Consider the following 18,275-nt stretch of genomic DNA (forward strand, 5'->3'; position numbering starts at 1 on the left):
ACAGTCAAGGAAATGGGCCATATGCGATCAAGACTGTGCTAGGGTGGGTGGTTAACGGACCACTCCATTCCTCTTCCTCAATGGATGAAACTGGATTAATGTCAGTGATGGCAAATCGCATCTCTATGGAGAATCTTAAATATCTGATTATCAGGCAATATCATAATGCCTTTCCTGAAAAGGGTTATGAGGAGAATAGGGAATTGTCAGCTGAAGACAAAATGTTCATGAACATAGTAAAAACTTCAGTAGAACTTAAAAATGGGCATTACCTCCTACCTCTACCTTTTCGTGATAAAGATGTAACCTTGCCTAATAACTATGATGTAACAGCACAACGTACATTAAACCTTGCTAAGAGATTCAAAAAGGATTCTGCTTATGCAAATGGATACAGTGTGTTCATGGAGGATGTGCTGAGAAAGGGATATGCAGAAAAGGTGCCACAAGAACAACTCCAAAGGAATGATGGTCATGTATGGTACATACCCCATCATGGTGTGTACCATAAGAAGAAGGGGAAACTTCAAGTTGTTTTTGATTGTTCATCTTCATTCAAACTCCAAACTTCTTCAAGGTCCTGATCTGATTAACCCTCTACTTTGTGCCTTGCTTAGATTCAGAAATTAAAAAATTTCAATAATGGCAGACATTGAAGCAATGTACTATCAGGTCAGAGTTCAAAATCATCATCATGACTTTCTTCAATTCTTGTGGTGGCCACAAGGGGATGTTAACCAGCCACTGGAAGTCTACAGGATGAATGTTCATTTTTTTGGTAAGGTATCATCTCCAAGCATTGCAAATTTTGCCTTAAAGCAAACAGGAATTTATAATTCTGAAAGGTACAGCTCACAAGTCATTGACACAATTAATCATAGTTTTTACGTCGATGATTGTCTCCAGTCTGTGGCTTCTGTGAAAGAAGCTATCAAGCTCATTAAAGACCACAGGGAAGCATGTACCCTAGGAGGATTTACTTTAAGTAAATGGGTGAGCAACAGCTTTGAAGTCCTTGAGACCATTCCAGAATGTTACAGAGCCCCTCTTGTGAAACAGCTGGACTTGGACAGAGAAAAACCTCCTCTTGAGAGGGCACTCGGAATCCAGTGGAATATACAAAAGGATGTCTTTATCTTCCGGGTAGCCGTTAAGAACAGAGCTCCCACTAGACGAGCAATCCTTTCAAGAGTCAACTCCATCTATGACCCTCTAGGTTTCATTTCCCAATTTGTCCTCTTGCTCTGCCATGAGAAATACGGCTGGGATGAAATAATCCCAGATGAAATTATGAGGCCATGGCAAAGATGGCTCACAGAGTTAGACCACAAAGTGGACAGGTGCATGAAGCCTGAGAATTTCGGTGTTGTATTTGCTGAACAACTCATTGCTGAACTGCACCACTTTTGTGACGCGAGCGAGCTAGGATATGGGACAGTAAGTTACCTCAAACTTACATATAGTGTTGAAAATGTTCATGTCATCTTTGTGTGATTCTACCTTTTGGACAGACAGGACAGTAGTACTGAAGTACATCCATAACCAAACAAAACGATTTCATTCTTATGTTGCCAATAGAATTGCAGTGATACATAACCTCTCGCAAGTACATCTGTGGAGGTATACATGTTCTGGAGACAGCCCTGCAGATGACAGCTCATGTGGTTTACAGATAGAATCCCTCCTGAATTCCACAAGATGGCTGAACTGTCCTCACTTCCTGTCAAAGGATAAATCTGAATGGCCTGAAGTGCCAAAAGACCTCAGTTACATCTCATCAAATGATACGGAAGTAAAAAGAGAAATCTCGACTAACTACTTGAACCTGCAGAACAACGCAGTTACTAGAATAATTGAGTATTATTCTTCATGGAGGAAACTATTGAGAGCTATTTCATGGTGGCTAAGGCTCAAATGACTCTTGATGCTTCGAAATTAGAAAGACAAAGGTCTTACTATAGATTCCAAGTGGAAAGTGGAGCAACAAGGATTAACTCCAGAGGATTTTGACGAAGCAGAGAAGTCCGTCATTCGCTATTAACAACAGCACTACTTCAATTCAGAGATAACACTCTTGAGAGAAGACAAACTCATCTAATCAAAAAGCTCCATATTCAAACTGGATCCAATCATTGATGAGGGCATTTTGAGGATTGGAGGAAGACTAAGTAAAGCAACCATGCTGGTGAGTCTAAAGAACCCCATTATCCTACCCAAAGACTCACATATATCCAATCTGATCCTGCGTGTTATCCATCAAAAAGTTGAACACTCAGGAAGAAATCACATGCTTTTGAAGAAAAGACAATAAAGTCTTTTGCAGATGAATGCAAGCTAAAGTTGGAGAACAGAAAATGGCTGACCTACCAGAGGAAAGTGTCGCTCCTGATCTACCACCTTTCTCACATGTAGGTATTGACTAATTTGGACCTATTGAAGTCAAACGAGGTCGCTCTCATGTGAAAAGATGGGGGGGGGGGGTATTTACCTGCCTGGCGAGCCAAGCAATACATCTTGAAGTGGCAAGCACGCAAGACACGACCTCTTGCATCAATGCTACAAAGACCCATCACCAAACTCTGCTTGCTTCTGGAAGCTGATAAGTCAGCTAGAGAGATCCTGACAAAGCAACGTCAGCCTTCCACAGTCTTATATGCATGCTTTCACATATCCTGACAAACCTACATATATTATTGCGTGCTCACACACCAGTACATATCTTTACACACATGGACTTTTCAATTTCGCATCTCATCTTCCCACCACATTTACACCCATTGGACTTTTTGTCTCCTTCCCTATGGAGTGTGCTTTAGACACATGTATGGCATGGACTTTGGGGGGATTCATGGGAGTTGTTAAAAAGAAAGAGGAAGTAAGATATCACAATGTATTAACATTGATGAATGAAATGCAATATGATTGATTTGATAAATGCAATATGAATTGATATTTGGTTTGGTATATTGCACATATGGTAAGACTATATCTAGTCATGTGTGTCCTGACTCCATTGAATATTTCATATTTGGTAATTGTTCTGCTTTGGCATTAACAATTAGAGGCCAGGATGTTGGAGCCGTATTTAGAATTTTGTGCACTACCAGAAACATGGACTCGTAGAGATTAAATCTGATTTATTTATTATGTATTACAAAACATTATGATTTAAATGTACAAGGGAATGTTATATTTATTGTTTGATACTTGGACTGACCTGGTCAAGTAAAATGATTGGCTCCTCCTCCTTGACACGTCACTACGGTGCGTGAGTGCAGGTGTTAATAATGGAGTAGAGTTGGTTAAAGTATGGAGAGCAACAGTTTCTTCAATTGCATGAATTGCATGTTATGATATCGCTGTTCACCAGAGATTGTGATCAATAAATACGGCTTTTTGTTGTTATGACCGCATCTCCGTGCGTGCTTTACGGACATGTGTATAGGAAGAGAAGCCTCCTCTAACCTCAAGGGGCTAAAGAAAAGAATATTAGCCTTAACAGTGTGTGTGTGTGTGTGTGTGTGTGTGTGTGTGTGTGTGTGTGTGTGTGTGTGTGTGTGTGTGTGTGTGTGTGTGTGTGTACCTCGTACTGCAGGTACTCCTCTCTCTGCCGGAGCTCCTCCTGTTCTCTGGCTCTGCTCTTCCGGCTCTCGATCCCAAACTCCTCCTGGAGAACACACAGATCCCGCTGGAAGCTCTGCAACATGGAGCCGTGCGACTGCAGCTGCTTCTCCTGGGGAAACACACACACCGTCGAGAAGATGCAATGCTGACAAACACACCAATACACATGCTAAACGAGTGTTCAACAGCTGTCTCACTTTAGTGAAACTAAAGAAATGAATGAAGAAGGAAGCTGGGTTAGAGATGAAGAGCTGCGGAGCTAAACCATTTAGTGCTTTCTAAGTAATCAGCAATATAAAAAAATGTATACAATGTTTAACAGGCAGCCAATGCAGTGTTGACAGAACGGGGCTAATATGGTCATACTTCCTGGTTCTGGTAAGAACTCGAGCTGCTGCGTTTTGGACCAGCTGTAGTTTGTTTATTAAAGGGATACTTCACCTCTGGAAAGATGAATGTGTATTTAAAATGGGTTATTTATGTAGTAGAAATGTGAAATTATTTTAAAATTTGGAGCCTTCTAGACTGAGAACAGCCAGAAAATGTATTTGTGTCTCATGTGGATCAAAAGACAACAACTCCCAGAATGCACTGGCTTCACTGCCCTATGAGGCCACGCCCAAGCCACGCCTACCGGTAAGAGCGCAGTTAAACAGCTAGGCTAGGCTACTAGTTGACTCGAAACTTAAAAGACGCCGTTTTATCGTGAGTCTCCATGACAAAATGTCCGGGATTCGTTTTTTGCGTTCTACAGTTGCCGTTCATCATGTTTCCTGTGGCGAGCAGGACGAGACTGACGGCCGTGGGAGGACGACGCGAGACTGACGGCCGCGGAGGACGACGCGAGACTGACGGCCGTGGGAGGACGACGCGAGACTGACGGCCGCGGGAGGACGACGCGAGACTGACGGCCGCGGGAGGACGACGCGAGACTGACGGCCGCGGGAGGACGACGCGAGACTGTGACGGCCGCGGGAGGACGACGCGAGACTGACGGCCGCGGGAGGACGACGCGAGGCTGACGGCCGCGGGAGGACGACGCGAGACTGACGGCCGCGGGAGGACGACGCGAGACTGACGGCCGCGGGAGGACGACGCGAGACTGACGGCCGCGGGAGGACGACGCGAGACTGACGGCCGCGGGAGGACGACGCGAGACTGACGGCCGCGGGAGGACGACGCGAGGCTGGCGGCCGCGGGAGGACGACGCGAGGCTGGCGGCCGCGGGAGGACGACGCGAGGCTGGCGGCCGCGGGAGGACGACGCGAGACTGACGGCCGCGGGAGGACGACGCGAGACTGACGGCCGCGGGAGGACGACGCGAGACTGACGGCCGCGGGAGGACGACGCGAGGCCGGTGGCGTGATTACTGATGAGCGGCGCCTGTGAGACGCACCGGTCTCGTATCTTTCACGGAGGAGCGGGAATTTTCTTAGCAATGCTAAAACGCACATCAACCGATCACTTGTTTAGCGTTCATGTAAACACTACATTCAGATCCACCAATCGGAATGAATTTAGTTAGACTGTAGTCTCTCGCCTCTGGCTGAAAAAACTCAGATGACGCAACATTACGATTTTTGTGTCATCTGAGGATTTTTTCCAGACAAAAAAATACATAAATCTCTCGTCTCAGGGGATATGAGGACTCGAAAAAAGATTTGTTAATTTTGAGGGACGAGATTCAAAGATCCGAGTAAAATTATCCGAACTTCCCACTACACCACCACCCCCCTCTCCACAATTTCGTTGTGGACTTATGTTTGCTTTTTAAATGTGGTTGTGTTGTGCACTACTGGGCCACTGAGAAGTGGATCAACGGTTACCAGCGTGAGGTTGGACTGTGTCGCGGGTAAGATGGGCCGGCAGAACCTCTTCTGGGACCCGACCGCTGCAGGGAATGGTGGAGAGGAGTGAAGCGCCGACACCAGGTTTATCCGGCCGATCCACGAGTTCATCTGCTCCGTGGACCTGAAGGACACGCGACCATCACTCAGATCTGACTGTTAATGCTTCTGAAGAGAGTCTGCACACACTCACGCGGCCTCGAACACACACACACTCACGCGGCCTCGAACACACACACACTCACGCGGCCTCGAACACACACACACTCACGCAGCCTCGAACACACACACACTCACGCAGCCTCGAACACACACACACACTCACGCAGCCTCGAACACACACACACTCACGCAGCCTCGAACACACACACACACACTCACGCACCCTCGAACACACACACACTCACGCGGCTTCGAACACACACACTCACGCGGCTTCGAACACACACACACTCACGCAGCCTCGAACACACACACACACTCACGCAGCCTCGAACACACACACACTCACGCAGCCTCGAACACACACACACACACTCACGCACCCTCGAACACACACACTCACGCGGCCTCGAACACACACACTCACACGGCTTCGAACACACACACACTCACGCGGCCTCGAACACACACACTCACGCGGCCTCGAACACACACACTCACGCAGCCTCGAACACACACACACACTCACGCAGCTTCGAACACACACACTCACGCTGCCTCGAACACACACACACACACTCACGCACCCTCGGACAGACACACTCACGCGGCCTCGAACACACACACTCACGCGGCTTCGAACACACACACACTCACGCGGCCTCGAACACACACACTCACGCGGCCTCGAACACACACACTCACGCGGCCTCGAACACACACACACACACACACACTCACGCACCCTCGAACAGACACACTCACGCGGCCTCGAACACACACACTCACGCTGCCTCGAACACACACACTCACGCTGCCTCAAACACACACACTCACGCAGCCTCGAACACACACACTCACGCGGCCTCGAACACACACACACACACTCACGCACCCTCGAACAGACACACTCACGCGGCCTCGAACACACACACTCATGCGGCCTCGAACACACACACACACACTCACGCACCCTCGAACACACACACACTCACGCGGCCTCGAACACACACACTCACGCGGCCTCGAACACACACACTCACGCGGCCTCGAACACACACACTCACGCGGCCTCGAACACACACACTCACGCACCCTCGAACAGACACACTCACGCGGCTTCGAACACACACACACTCACGCACCCTCGAACACACACACTCACGCGGCCTCGAACACACACACTCACGCACCCTCGAACAGACACACTCACGCTGCCTCGAACACACACACTCACGCTGCCTCGAACACACACATTCACGCTGCCTCGAACACACACACTCACGCTGCCTCGAACACACACACTCACGCAGCCTCGAACACACACACTCACGCGGCCTCGAACACACACACTCACGCAGCCTCGAACACACACACACTCACGCACCCTCGAACAGACACACTCACGCGGCCTCGAACACACACACACTCACGCGGCCTCGAACACACACACTCACGCTGCCTCGAACACACACACTCACGCTGCCTCGAACACACACACTCACGCAGCCTCGAACACACACACTCACGCGGCCACGAACACACACACACACACACACACTCACGCACCCTCGAACAGACACACTCACGCGGCCTCGAACACACACACACTCACGCGGCTTCGAACACACACACACTCACGCGGCCTCGAACACACACACACTCACGCGGCTTCGAACACACACACACTCACGCGGCCTCGAACACACACACACTCACGCTGCCTCGAACACACACACTCACGCAGCCTCGAACACACACACTCACGCGGCCTCGAACACACACACTCACGCGGCCTCGAACACACACACACACACACACACTCACGCACCCTCGAACACACACACTCACGCTGCCTCGAACAACCACACACACACTCACGCGGCTTCGAACACACACACACTCACGCGGCCTCGAACACACACACTCACGCGGCCTCGAACACACACACACACACTCACGCACCCTCGAACAGACACACTTACGCGGCCTCGAACACACACACACACACTCACGCACCCTCGAACAGACACACTCACGTGGCCTCGAACACACACACACACACACTCACGCACCCTCGAACAGACACACTCACGCGGCCTCGAACACACACACACTCACGCACCCTCGAACAGACACACTCACGCACCCTCGAACAGACACACTCACGCGGCCTCGAACAGACACACTCACGCACCCCCGAACACACACACACTCACGCACCCTCGAACAGACACACTCACGCACCCTCGAACAGACACACTCACGCTGCCTCGAACAGACACACTCACGCACCCTCGAACAGACACACTCACGCGGCCTCGAACACACACACTCACGCGGCCTCGAACACACACACTCACGCGGCCTCGAACACACACACACACACACACACTCACGCACCCTCGAACACACACACTCACGCTGCCTCGAACAACCACACACACACTCACGCGGCTTCGAACACACACACACTCACGCGGCCTCGAACACACACACTCACGCGGCCTCGAACACACACACACACACTCACGCACCCTCGAACAGACACACTTACGCGGCCTCGAACACACACACACACACTCACGCACCCTCGAACAGACACACTCACGTGGCCTCGAACACACACACACACACACTCACGCACCCTCGAACAGACACACTCACGCGGCCTCGAACACACACACACTCACGCACCCTCGAACAGACACACTCACGCACCCTCGAACAGACACACTCACGCGGCCTCGAACAGACACACTCACGCACCCCCGAACACACACACACTCACGCACCCTCGAACAGACACACTCACGCACCCTCGAACAGACACACTCACGCGGCCTCGAACACACACACACTCACGCAGCCTCGAACACACACACACACACTCACGCACCCTCGAACAGACACACTCACGCGGCCTCGAACACACACACTCACGCGGCTTCGAACACACACACACTCACGCGGCCTCGAACACACACACTCACGCGGCCTCGAACACACACACACTCACGCGGCCTCGAACACACACACTCACGCGGCCTCGAACACACACACACTCACGCACCCTCGAACACACACACACTCACGCACCCTCGAACAGACACACTCACGCACCCTCGAACAGACACACTCACGCGGCCTCGAACACACACACACTCACGCAGCCTCGAACACACACACACACACTCACGCACCCTCGAACAGACACACTCACGCGGCCTCGAACACACACACTCACGCGGCTTCGAACACACACACACTCACGCGGCCTCGAACACACACACTCACGCGGCCTCGAACACACACACACTCACGCACCCGCGAACACACACACACTCACGCACCCGCGAACACACACACACACACACACTCATACAGCCTCGAACACACACACACTCACGCGGCCTCGAACACACACACACTCACGCGGCCTCGAACACACACACACTCACGCACCCTTGAACACACACACTCACGCAGCCTCGAACACACACACTCACGCAGCCTCGAACACACACACACTCACGCACCCTCGAACACACACACTCACGCAGCCTCGAACACACACACACTCACGCACCCTCGAACAGACACACTCACGCGGCCTCGAACACACACACACTCACGCAGCCTTGAACACACACACACAGCCTCGAACATACACACACTCACGCAGCCTCAAACACACACACTCACGCTGCCTCGAACACACACACACTCACGCAGCCTCGAACACACACACTCACGCACCCTCGAACACACACACTCACGCGGCCTCGAACACACACACACTCACGCGGCCTCGAGCACACACACACTCACGCAGCCTCGAACACACACACACTCACGCAGCCTCAAACACACACACACTCACGCGGCCTCGAACACACACACACTCATGCAGCCTCGAACACACACACTCACGCTGCCTCGAACACACACTCACGCAGCCTCGAACACACACACACTCACGCAGCCTCAAACACACACACACTCACGCGGCCTCGAACACACACACCCACACGCGGCCTCGAACACACACACACACACACACGCAGCCTCGAACACACACACACACACACTCACGCGGCCTCGAACACACACACACACACTCATGCAGCCTCGAACACACACACACTCACGCGGCCTCGAACACACACACACTCACGCAGCCTCGAACACACACACACTCACGCAGCCTCAAACACACACACACTCACGCGGCCTCGAACACACACACACTCATGCAGCCTCGAACACACACACACTCATGCAGCCTCGAACACACACACTCACGCTGCCTCGAACACACACTCACGCAGCCTCGAACACACACACTCACGCAGCCTCAAACACACACACACTCACGCGGCCTCGAACACACAAACTCACGCGGCCTCGAACACACACACACTCACGCGGCCTCGAACACACACACACTCACGCACCCTCGAACAGACACACTCACGCGGCCTCGAACACACACACACAGCCTCGAACATACACACACTCACGCAGCCTCAAACACACACACTCACGCTGCCTCGAACACACACACACTCACGCAGCCTCGAACACACACACTCACGCACCCTCGAACACAAAAACTCACGCGGCCTCGAACACACACACACTCACGCGGCCTCGAACACACACACACTCACGCAGCCTCGAACACACACACACTCACGCAGCCTCAAACACACACACACTCACGCGGCCTCGAACACACACACACTCATGCAGCCTCGAACACACACACTCACGCTGCCTCGAACACACACTCACGCAGCCTCGAACACACACACACTCACGCAGCCTCAAACACACACACACTCACGCGGCCTCGAACACACACACACACACGCGGCCTCGAACACACACACACACACACACGCAGCCTCGAACACACACACACACACACTCACGCGGCCTCGAACACACACACACACACTCATGCAGCCTCGAACACACACACGCGGCCTCGAACACACACACACACACGCAGCCTCGAACACACACACACACACACTCACGCGGCCTCGAACACACACACACACACTCATGCAGCCTCGAACACACACACGCGGCCTCGAACACACACACACACACACTCACGCAGCCTCGAACACACACACACACACACTCACGCGGCCTCGAACAGGAAGACTCTCCAGTCGGCCGTCTGCAGGCGGAACACGTGTGGCCGTTTGGTGTAGTTCAGCGCTCGCTCGGCCAGAGCGTGATGAACACTGACCACCTCCTCCGAGCTCTGGCAGTCCTTCCCGTAATCATCCTGGACACACACACACACACACACACACTGATCAACAATCTAGCTTTCACTGCTATTAGTATTGATGCTTTGGCAAGGTAAAGCACTGCAAAACATGACGCCGTGTGTGGTCGGCCTACACTCCGCATCGGCTGTGGCGATTACCTTCTGCAGGTACAGCACCATTCCCTTCAGCAGGGCATAGAACGTCTTCCAGCTGCGCTTCCCCCACGGAGCTGCAAATCAGGGCCGTTAGTGATCAGCGTGTTAATGTGCTCTAGCGGGTCAAGATGGTCAACTCATTGACTAGACAGAAAATGACTAGTTAGTTTGAGTGTTTGTCTAGCGTTTCCAGCGGTGGTGTTGGACTTCTAGACCGTCAGCGGCGCGGTGAACATGAAGCTGTGCTTCTAAATACATCCACTGCCAAGTTCATACTATCAAACAACATAATTTCTGTCGGCTTCAGGGCAGTAATGCTTCTAGTATGTTTTTTTCAAGGACTGATAGTTTTGTGGAATAAAAGGATATAGTTAATTATTCTTTGTATTTGTTAAATATCGATCAGTTATACCGAAGCAAAGAGAGATCGAGGGGGAAATGTAGTAGGGCTGGCCTCCAATAGTCGACTAGAAGAGGCTTGGTCGACCAAAATGTTATTAGTTATCAGTTAGTCACAGAAAAAAGCTCCACAGGAAGTGGTGAAATCACACAGGTTGTGACGGACAGTCGTTAACGGCAACCCTGGCCTCAAATATGGCTCATCAGTTGAAACATGTAAGTAGCAGCAACTTTTGGTCATACAGAGTAACCCAAACTGTAAAGGGTCTACTTTTAATTCTGTAAACTCACAATACAAACGTTGTGCTTTTGTAAAATAAAGAAAACAGGATGCGTTTCTGCCGTCCCAGTTTCAGTGACCCGGAACTCAGTGTACACGTGCCTCACAGACATGAGAAACACTGTATCAATAGAACGCTTTATATGTCTACTTTTAAATGAACCAATTCAAATGGAAAATAAATATTCTCAGATTATGTAATCCGTGTGAAACTTGCATTTAGGCGCGTCCACTAATGCGGAGATGACGAGTCAGGATCGTCAACTTAATCTCTGGAGCCGAACACACAGGAAACATTACCAGTTGAATAATCGCTTAAATGGACGACTACTAGTCAACTAGAAAAATATTTAGTCGAGGGCAGCTCTAGATGCTGGGATATGTCCTTACCAAAATGCAGTGATTACTGAATTGTCCCTAGCTATAATAATGATCAAACAATTAAAATATACTCATATGGAACCACTGTTGTAGTGATAGTGGCCGCATCTGAAATGGGTCATACCATTGACATTACCTGAGAAGTCACAGTAAATAAATGTCCCCCATCAATGTCAAAATCAAACCTACTCTCTGGAAAGACATGCGTCTGAGCTTTGTCTGGTGAACATGGCCTCTTTAAGACCGACGGCCGCATGTATGTAGCTTTAATCATAACTGTACATGAGACTTGTCTTCAACCACACTGTGACTCACTGCGTTTGCCATCGATGTCTGCATGTGCTTTACGCTTTAAAAAGCCTTTCTGGAACACCGTGGCCTTCCTGTCGTGAGGGAGATCTTGGAAGGGGTTACTCTTGGACCGCAGGTGCCCGTCCTGGTCCGAGTCCTGCTCGAGCATCAGGGATTTAGCCAGAACCTCATCCTCTCTGGGAACAGAGATAAGGCAGCAGATAAAGCAGCAGATCAGAAGTCGGATCAGCACTGCAGGATGGGTTACTCACACGGCCCACTGAAGCGGATCGCTCTTGATGGAGCTGTAGACACTCTGAAAGAGACAGCAGAAACCGAATCACTACTGACCACCACAGCAGTGAAGCTTATAATGCAACACGTGAAGATTCGGCAAACATACCTTCAGACAGTCTTTGCTGAAATTCTCGCCTCCATTCATGCCGTCCAGATTTGACACAAATTCAGCCATGGACATGGACTTCCCGACATTCTGACGAGTAAAGTAAAGGGTTACTCCTAAAGATCAAGCGACATCACAAATGCACTCCTCGTTCAAACGTTTTGGGGTCTCAACAAACCTTTTTACTGTGTGTGTAACACGTGAGACTCGCCACTGCACATCTCTGCTTGCTTGGGGACACTCATTACTCTTAATATTATTGATCAGCCTGCATTTACAGCGTTGTATGAGAACTGAACTGAGATGGACGATGACATTACTGTTTTCTCTAGAGCGGCTGTATCGATAAATGAACTAAGGGTACGTTTACACGACAAGGATGAACTGAAAACAGGAAAGTTTTTTCCTCTGTACAGATGAAAACATTATCCAAATGATTCCCGTTCAGACGGTTCAGCGAAAACGGCTAAAAACGCTGTATTACTCATGCCAGACAAGTAACTGGCGATGTCACTTTGTGATGAAAGACTATGCGCCCGCGCACATACACATTCAAACGCGTATGCCTAGAGACTAAACACGTAATACACATGTGCACGCCGTCACTGTTTTCACAGATTCACGTTTTTGAAGTTTATACAGAGATGATAACAGTATCGCTTCCAAAAACTTGCACTTTGAAACCTATTTAAGTTTGCTTTCTCAAACGGCCAGAACGCATTGAAAGTTTTCTGTTTTCAGTTGAAAACGGTGTCGTGTAAGCGGCCCCTAAGTTAATAACTAATGATTTTTACAACTGAAATAAATCAATAAAAAATGTACTTAAGCTGGACAATGACTTTCTTCTAGAGCTGCTGTACAGCCAAAACAGTCTTTGTTGCATTCTTTTCCTGTTATCAGTGTGAAGCTGCTTTGAAACCATCAGTATTGTACAAAGCGCTATAAATGAAGAAGACGTGACTCACCTGTCCGTGCAGGTCTGAGTTGAGCAGCATTACGGCACAGGTGAGCGTGAGCACGGATCCCGCGGAGGAGAATCCCTCAGGATTACACTGCTGGAAACGAGAGGAGAAGCTCTGCAGGACTCGCTCGCGTTCCTGAGTCTCACCCGTCAGAACAACCACCTTCAGAAACGACCTAAGAATCGGGAAGAACCCAAAAACACTTGAGCGATCTCTTGATGGAGATGCATGTCCTCACTGGTCAGATTTGGGAATGAGAAGCCTACCGCAGCGCTTGCTCCAGAGTCTGGTTGGTAAAGTCGAAGAACTTGAGGTACTCTTCCCCAACAGCACGACTGAACTCGTTGCTATCAAAAGAACAGGCAAATGAGAAGATTTGGTTGAAACACAAATAGTTTCATACACTTCATCAATGCCAGGTAAAGACTTACTCTTTGTCCAGATGCCTGACCACATCTGTGCGCTGAAACCCGTCCAGTCTGTAGAGCCTCTCAGCCAAGCGTTGAGCCTCGGCCCGGTTCCCCACCTCGGCACCGCCGTTCATGCAGTGACCCACGGGGTCCTCCTGTGATGTCATACGTTGCTCTGATGTCATATCCTCCTCTGATGTTATACGCTGCTCTGATGTCATATCCTCTTCCACTGCATGTGTCCGGTCACTGGACTCTGATCCTGGTTTCTGCTCATCTGAACACCGGACCCGCTCCGGGGATTCCCGCTCGTCTGGCTCTCTCGGCTCAGACTCTTGTGCTTCTGCTGCAAGCCCGTTTTCAGGCTCAACCTTTTGCTCTGAATTTACCAGCTGTTCTCTATATTTAGCTCGGTCTAAGCCATGAATGTCATTACTCTGGCTCATCTCTGTCGCTGTAGCGGATGTGCTCATCTTGTCTGGCTCTTGTGTCAGTGTTTGTTCCTCGAGGTCCACCAAGCCGTTGGTGAGGTCCGACAGTGGCTCCGGTGGATCAGTGATGGTGTTCTGAGACGGATCGGACCGGACCTCTGGAGGACTGGACTCTTCCTTTTCCACAACATCAGGTTCTTGAATCGGATCCTGAGTACCGGTTCTTGCATCTGCTGAATCTCCGTTGGCTTCGGTCTCAGTCCACTCTCCTGTTTGCTCTTCACTGCCTGAGTCTGTGCTTTCCTCATGGGTGAACAGCATTCTGGGAAGGACTAACATGCCAGGTTCCTCCTGTTCTTGCGACTGTGAGCTCTCTTGAACTGGTCGAATCTCTGAGTCTCTTGTGTCCGCAAGGATCTGAGCACCATCAGAAAGATCAAAATGCTCTTCAGGCACATCTGCTCTGGAATCTGATGGAAAACGCACAGATAAATACTTCCATGACAGATTTCAGAAGAACACTTCAGTGTTCTCAGAGTATTGTGGCTCTTTTTCTAAAAACACCAAAAAGGCCCTCCAGAACAACACCCATCCAAACCTCTAGGAATGTAAAGGCTGATGGGAAACTGGTGTGCATGTGACCACTTTTTAAAGGTTATGCAATGAGACACTTGAAGAGGAAGCCGAATCGACTGAGTAAGCAAACAGCTCAACATTCACAGCTGACAAACACATGGCCGTTTCACAACCGTCAAACAATTACAACTTCACCCATTGTACAATATAATTTAAAGCACTTCTATTATCTAAATCACATCAGCTTTAAGCATTGAGACGTTACCTGTGATATCTGCAGAAGATGCGGAGGACTCCTCAAGTGTAGCTGCCATCTGTGTTTGTGAATCTGATTCCTGTGCACCACATGCCTGTCGGGGGGGACACATCAGAACAGATTCACTTCCCCCAAACATTCAGCATCTTTTGGTCAAATCTAAACCAACTCATTCAAACTAACTCTACTTTAAGTTTTTCCAGGCTTAAATGGTGAACTAAAAAATGTATCTTTTCGTTTCAAAAGCTGTTCCTCTAAGGTACGGATACATTAAACCACATTCTAAAGTGCACACAAATATAAAGAGAGCAGGTCCCCGGTTACTGACACGAGAACATGTCTACCAGAGAAACCACAAGGCTCTTCCGCTGCTCGGCTCACACACCTGGGAATACGCAAGCCTGACGTCCTCTTCTGACTCGGCTTCAGCCGGCAAATCAAACACGCCGTCCTGATTCGGGATATAATTGAGGTCTGCGGATGGCAGATTCAAGGTCCAGTCAAACGCCGGTCCGTCAGTGTAGTCCAGTTCAGGGTGGGATCCAGGAGACGGGGGTTCTGCGGGAGTCTCGGGAGTTTCAGGAGCGTCCCACTGCACAGTGGCATGAGAGAGAGGAGAGACCGGGAACACGGTCAGAGAGAGATCGGACACATCCAGACCCACGAGCCCGTGATCGGACACATCCAGACCCACGAGCCTGTGATCGGACACATCCAAACCCACGAGCCCGTGATCGGACACATCCAGACCCACGAGCCCGTGATCGGACACATCCAGACCCACGAGCCCGTGATCGGACACATCCAGACCCACGAGCCCGTGATCGGACACATCCAGACCCACGAGCCCGTGATCGGACACATCCAAACCCACGAGCCCGTGATCGGACACATCCAGACCCACGAGCCCGTGATCGGACACGCTCTTCATAGAGACGCCCTCGTCCTCCTGCTTCATTCTCTCGATGTACTGCTGGGCCTCCAGGTAAGGCTCAGATTCCTGATAGTCTACTATATTCTCCATAGTCTTCTCATTTAGATGGTCATGACGAGGAGTTAGGAAGGGCTTGTGTTCAGTCTTTGTCCTCAGTGATGAGCAGGGCGTCCATTTTGAGATCGACGTTTAGAAACACTGTTTCCTCCCACGCAGAACAAAATATTCAACCAACAAGCTCCAAGAGACTGAAAGAGATTTCAGAAAACAAATGACAACTATATCATCATAAGCATTCATTCCCTACAACATGTGATCAAACATTTAAAGTATGAAAACGCTCATTTCAGTCTAAGGTGCATCCGTAGAGATAAAAACATTTCATTAGCCGTCATATCCATGCCGCTCTGACACCACTAAACCACCACAACTTACAGGCGTGTGTGTGAGAAAGCTGAATCTCTCATTTCTGCTATTTTAATGCAAGGTCTGTGGGCCAGCTGCTTGAGTTCAGCATTTACACAAAATACAATATAAACGGCACATTGCAATGAACATCTGTGAAGTCCTGCAAGATGTAGGACAGGTTTATTTCCTTATTATGAATTTGTCATTATTTATGTCCAAACGATAGGACCAGAGTGAGTGTTTGCAGTATTGAAAATAGTCTTTCAAAACTGGCCACAGAAATGAGCAATGAATTCATTTTCACATGTCATTCATGAAATCCCCCATAAGCCGCATGTCTGGTTTGCATGTTCGCATTGCCCTCACAAGCAGCACACGATCAATGAGGTGATTTATAATATCTAATGTGATGATGGTTTCAGAGAAGTGTAGAGAATGAAGCTCACCTCAGCCGTGTCCTTCAGTAAAGCCCTCTGAACTCTTTCACAAGACTCACAGGGCGGATGTGCTCTGCTGTGAGTTTTGCTCAAGAAGCACTGAGACACATTTACACTTCCTGACCACAAACAACTTCTACTGACAGAGAGAGAGAGAGAGAGAGAGAGAGAGAGAGAGAGAGAGAGAGAAAGAGAGTGTTTATGTGTGTGTGTGTGTGTGTGTGTTAAGAGTGAGATTAAAACAGACACTGTTAAACGGAGAACAGTAAACCGTTTTCTTGCAGTTCAGAATTACTGATTATCATCTTGAACACTCTAGCTCTGACAGACAGATGAAACACGGACTGACCCTGAAAGAGAGAGATCAGCGCATCACTTCCTGCTGCTCCTCACATCACCTCACACTTCCTGTGCTGTAGATCAAGTACATGCCAGATTATCATGTTTCTTCAGTGACATAAACTGAGTCATTATAACACAGTTTAATCTTCATATCTGATCATCTGTGAAGGTCAGACTGTGTTTAAACAACACTATTCACTAAAGTTAGAAACACACAGTTGGTTAAAAAATCAAGTCGAGTCACCTTCATTTATTTAGCGCATTTTACATTATAGATGGTTTCAAAGCAGCTTTACAGTAATAAAAATTAAAGCAATAAAAATCGTTTTGGCTGTACAGCAGCTCTGGAATAAAATTATTGTCCAGCTAAAGTTAGATTTGATTGATTCACTTCCATTGCAAAGATCATAGTTATTAACTTAGGGGCCACTTACACGACACCGTTCTACAACAAGGCCTGGTGGCTCGAGAATAAAAACCTTGAAATAGGCTCCAAGGTGCAAGTCTTGAAAATCTTTGGGAAAATAAGGTTATCTCTACGTAAAGCAAACCTGAAAACGCTGACGGTGCACATGCGTATTACGTGTTTAGTCTATAGATATGCGCGGTTGATTATATATGTGTGCAGGCGTGTAGTCTTTCTTTACAAATTGACCTCAACAAATGACTTGTTGGGCCTTAAAAAT

The 18,275-nt window shown here is 49.2% G+C and overlaps 1 protein-coding gene across 1 annotated transcript in view; it reads right to left on the minus strand.

Annotated features, from left to right (window-relative positions):
* Positions 1-17,643, minus strand: part of LOC306995610 (uncharacterized protein) — a 32,492-nt gene extending 14,849 nt beyond the window's left edge. The window contains exons 1-14 of the mRNA XM_079607367.1: positions 17,597-17,643; positions 17,257-17,383; positions 15,854-16,650; positions 15,478-15,562; positions 14,227-15,106; positions 14,062-14,142; positions 13,799-13,970; positions 12,834-12,923; positions 12,703-12,746; positions 12,455-12,627; positions 11,083-11,153; positions 10,793-10,938; positions 5,451-5,595; positions 3,584-3,733 (exon numbers count right to left, since the gene is read on the minus strand). Of these exons, the coding sequence (XP_079463493.1) occupies positions 3,584-3,733; positions 5,451-5,595; positions 10,793-10,938; positions 11,083-11,153; positions 12,455-12,627; positions 12,703-12,746; positions 12,834-12,923; positions 13,799-13,970; positions 14,062-14,142; positions 14,227-15,106; positions 15,478-15,562; positions 15,854-16,492 (2,676 nt within the window). The 5' untranslated portion in view covers positions 16,493-16,650; positions 17,257-17,383; positions 17,597-17,643. The remainder of the gene's footprint in view (positions 1-3,583; positions 3,734-5,450; positions 5,596-10,792; positions 10,939-11,082; positions 11,154-12,454; positions 12,628-12,702; positions 12,747-12,833; positions 12,924-13,798; positions 13,971-14,061; positions 14,143-14,226; positions 15,107-15,477; positions 15,563-15,853; positions 16,651-17,256; positions 17,384-17,596) is intronic.
* Positions 17,644-18,275: the final 632 nt, after the last annotated feature.

The sequence above is a fragment of the Phoxinus phoxinus genome (genome assembly GCF_949152265.1).
Source record: "Phoxinus phoxinus genome assembly, chromosome: 3".
Lineage (NCBI taxonomy): Eukaryota > Metazoa > Chordata > Actinopteri > Cypriniformes > Leuciscidae > Phoxinus > Phoxinus phoxinus.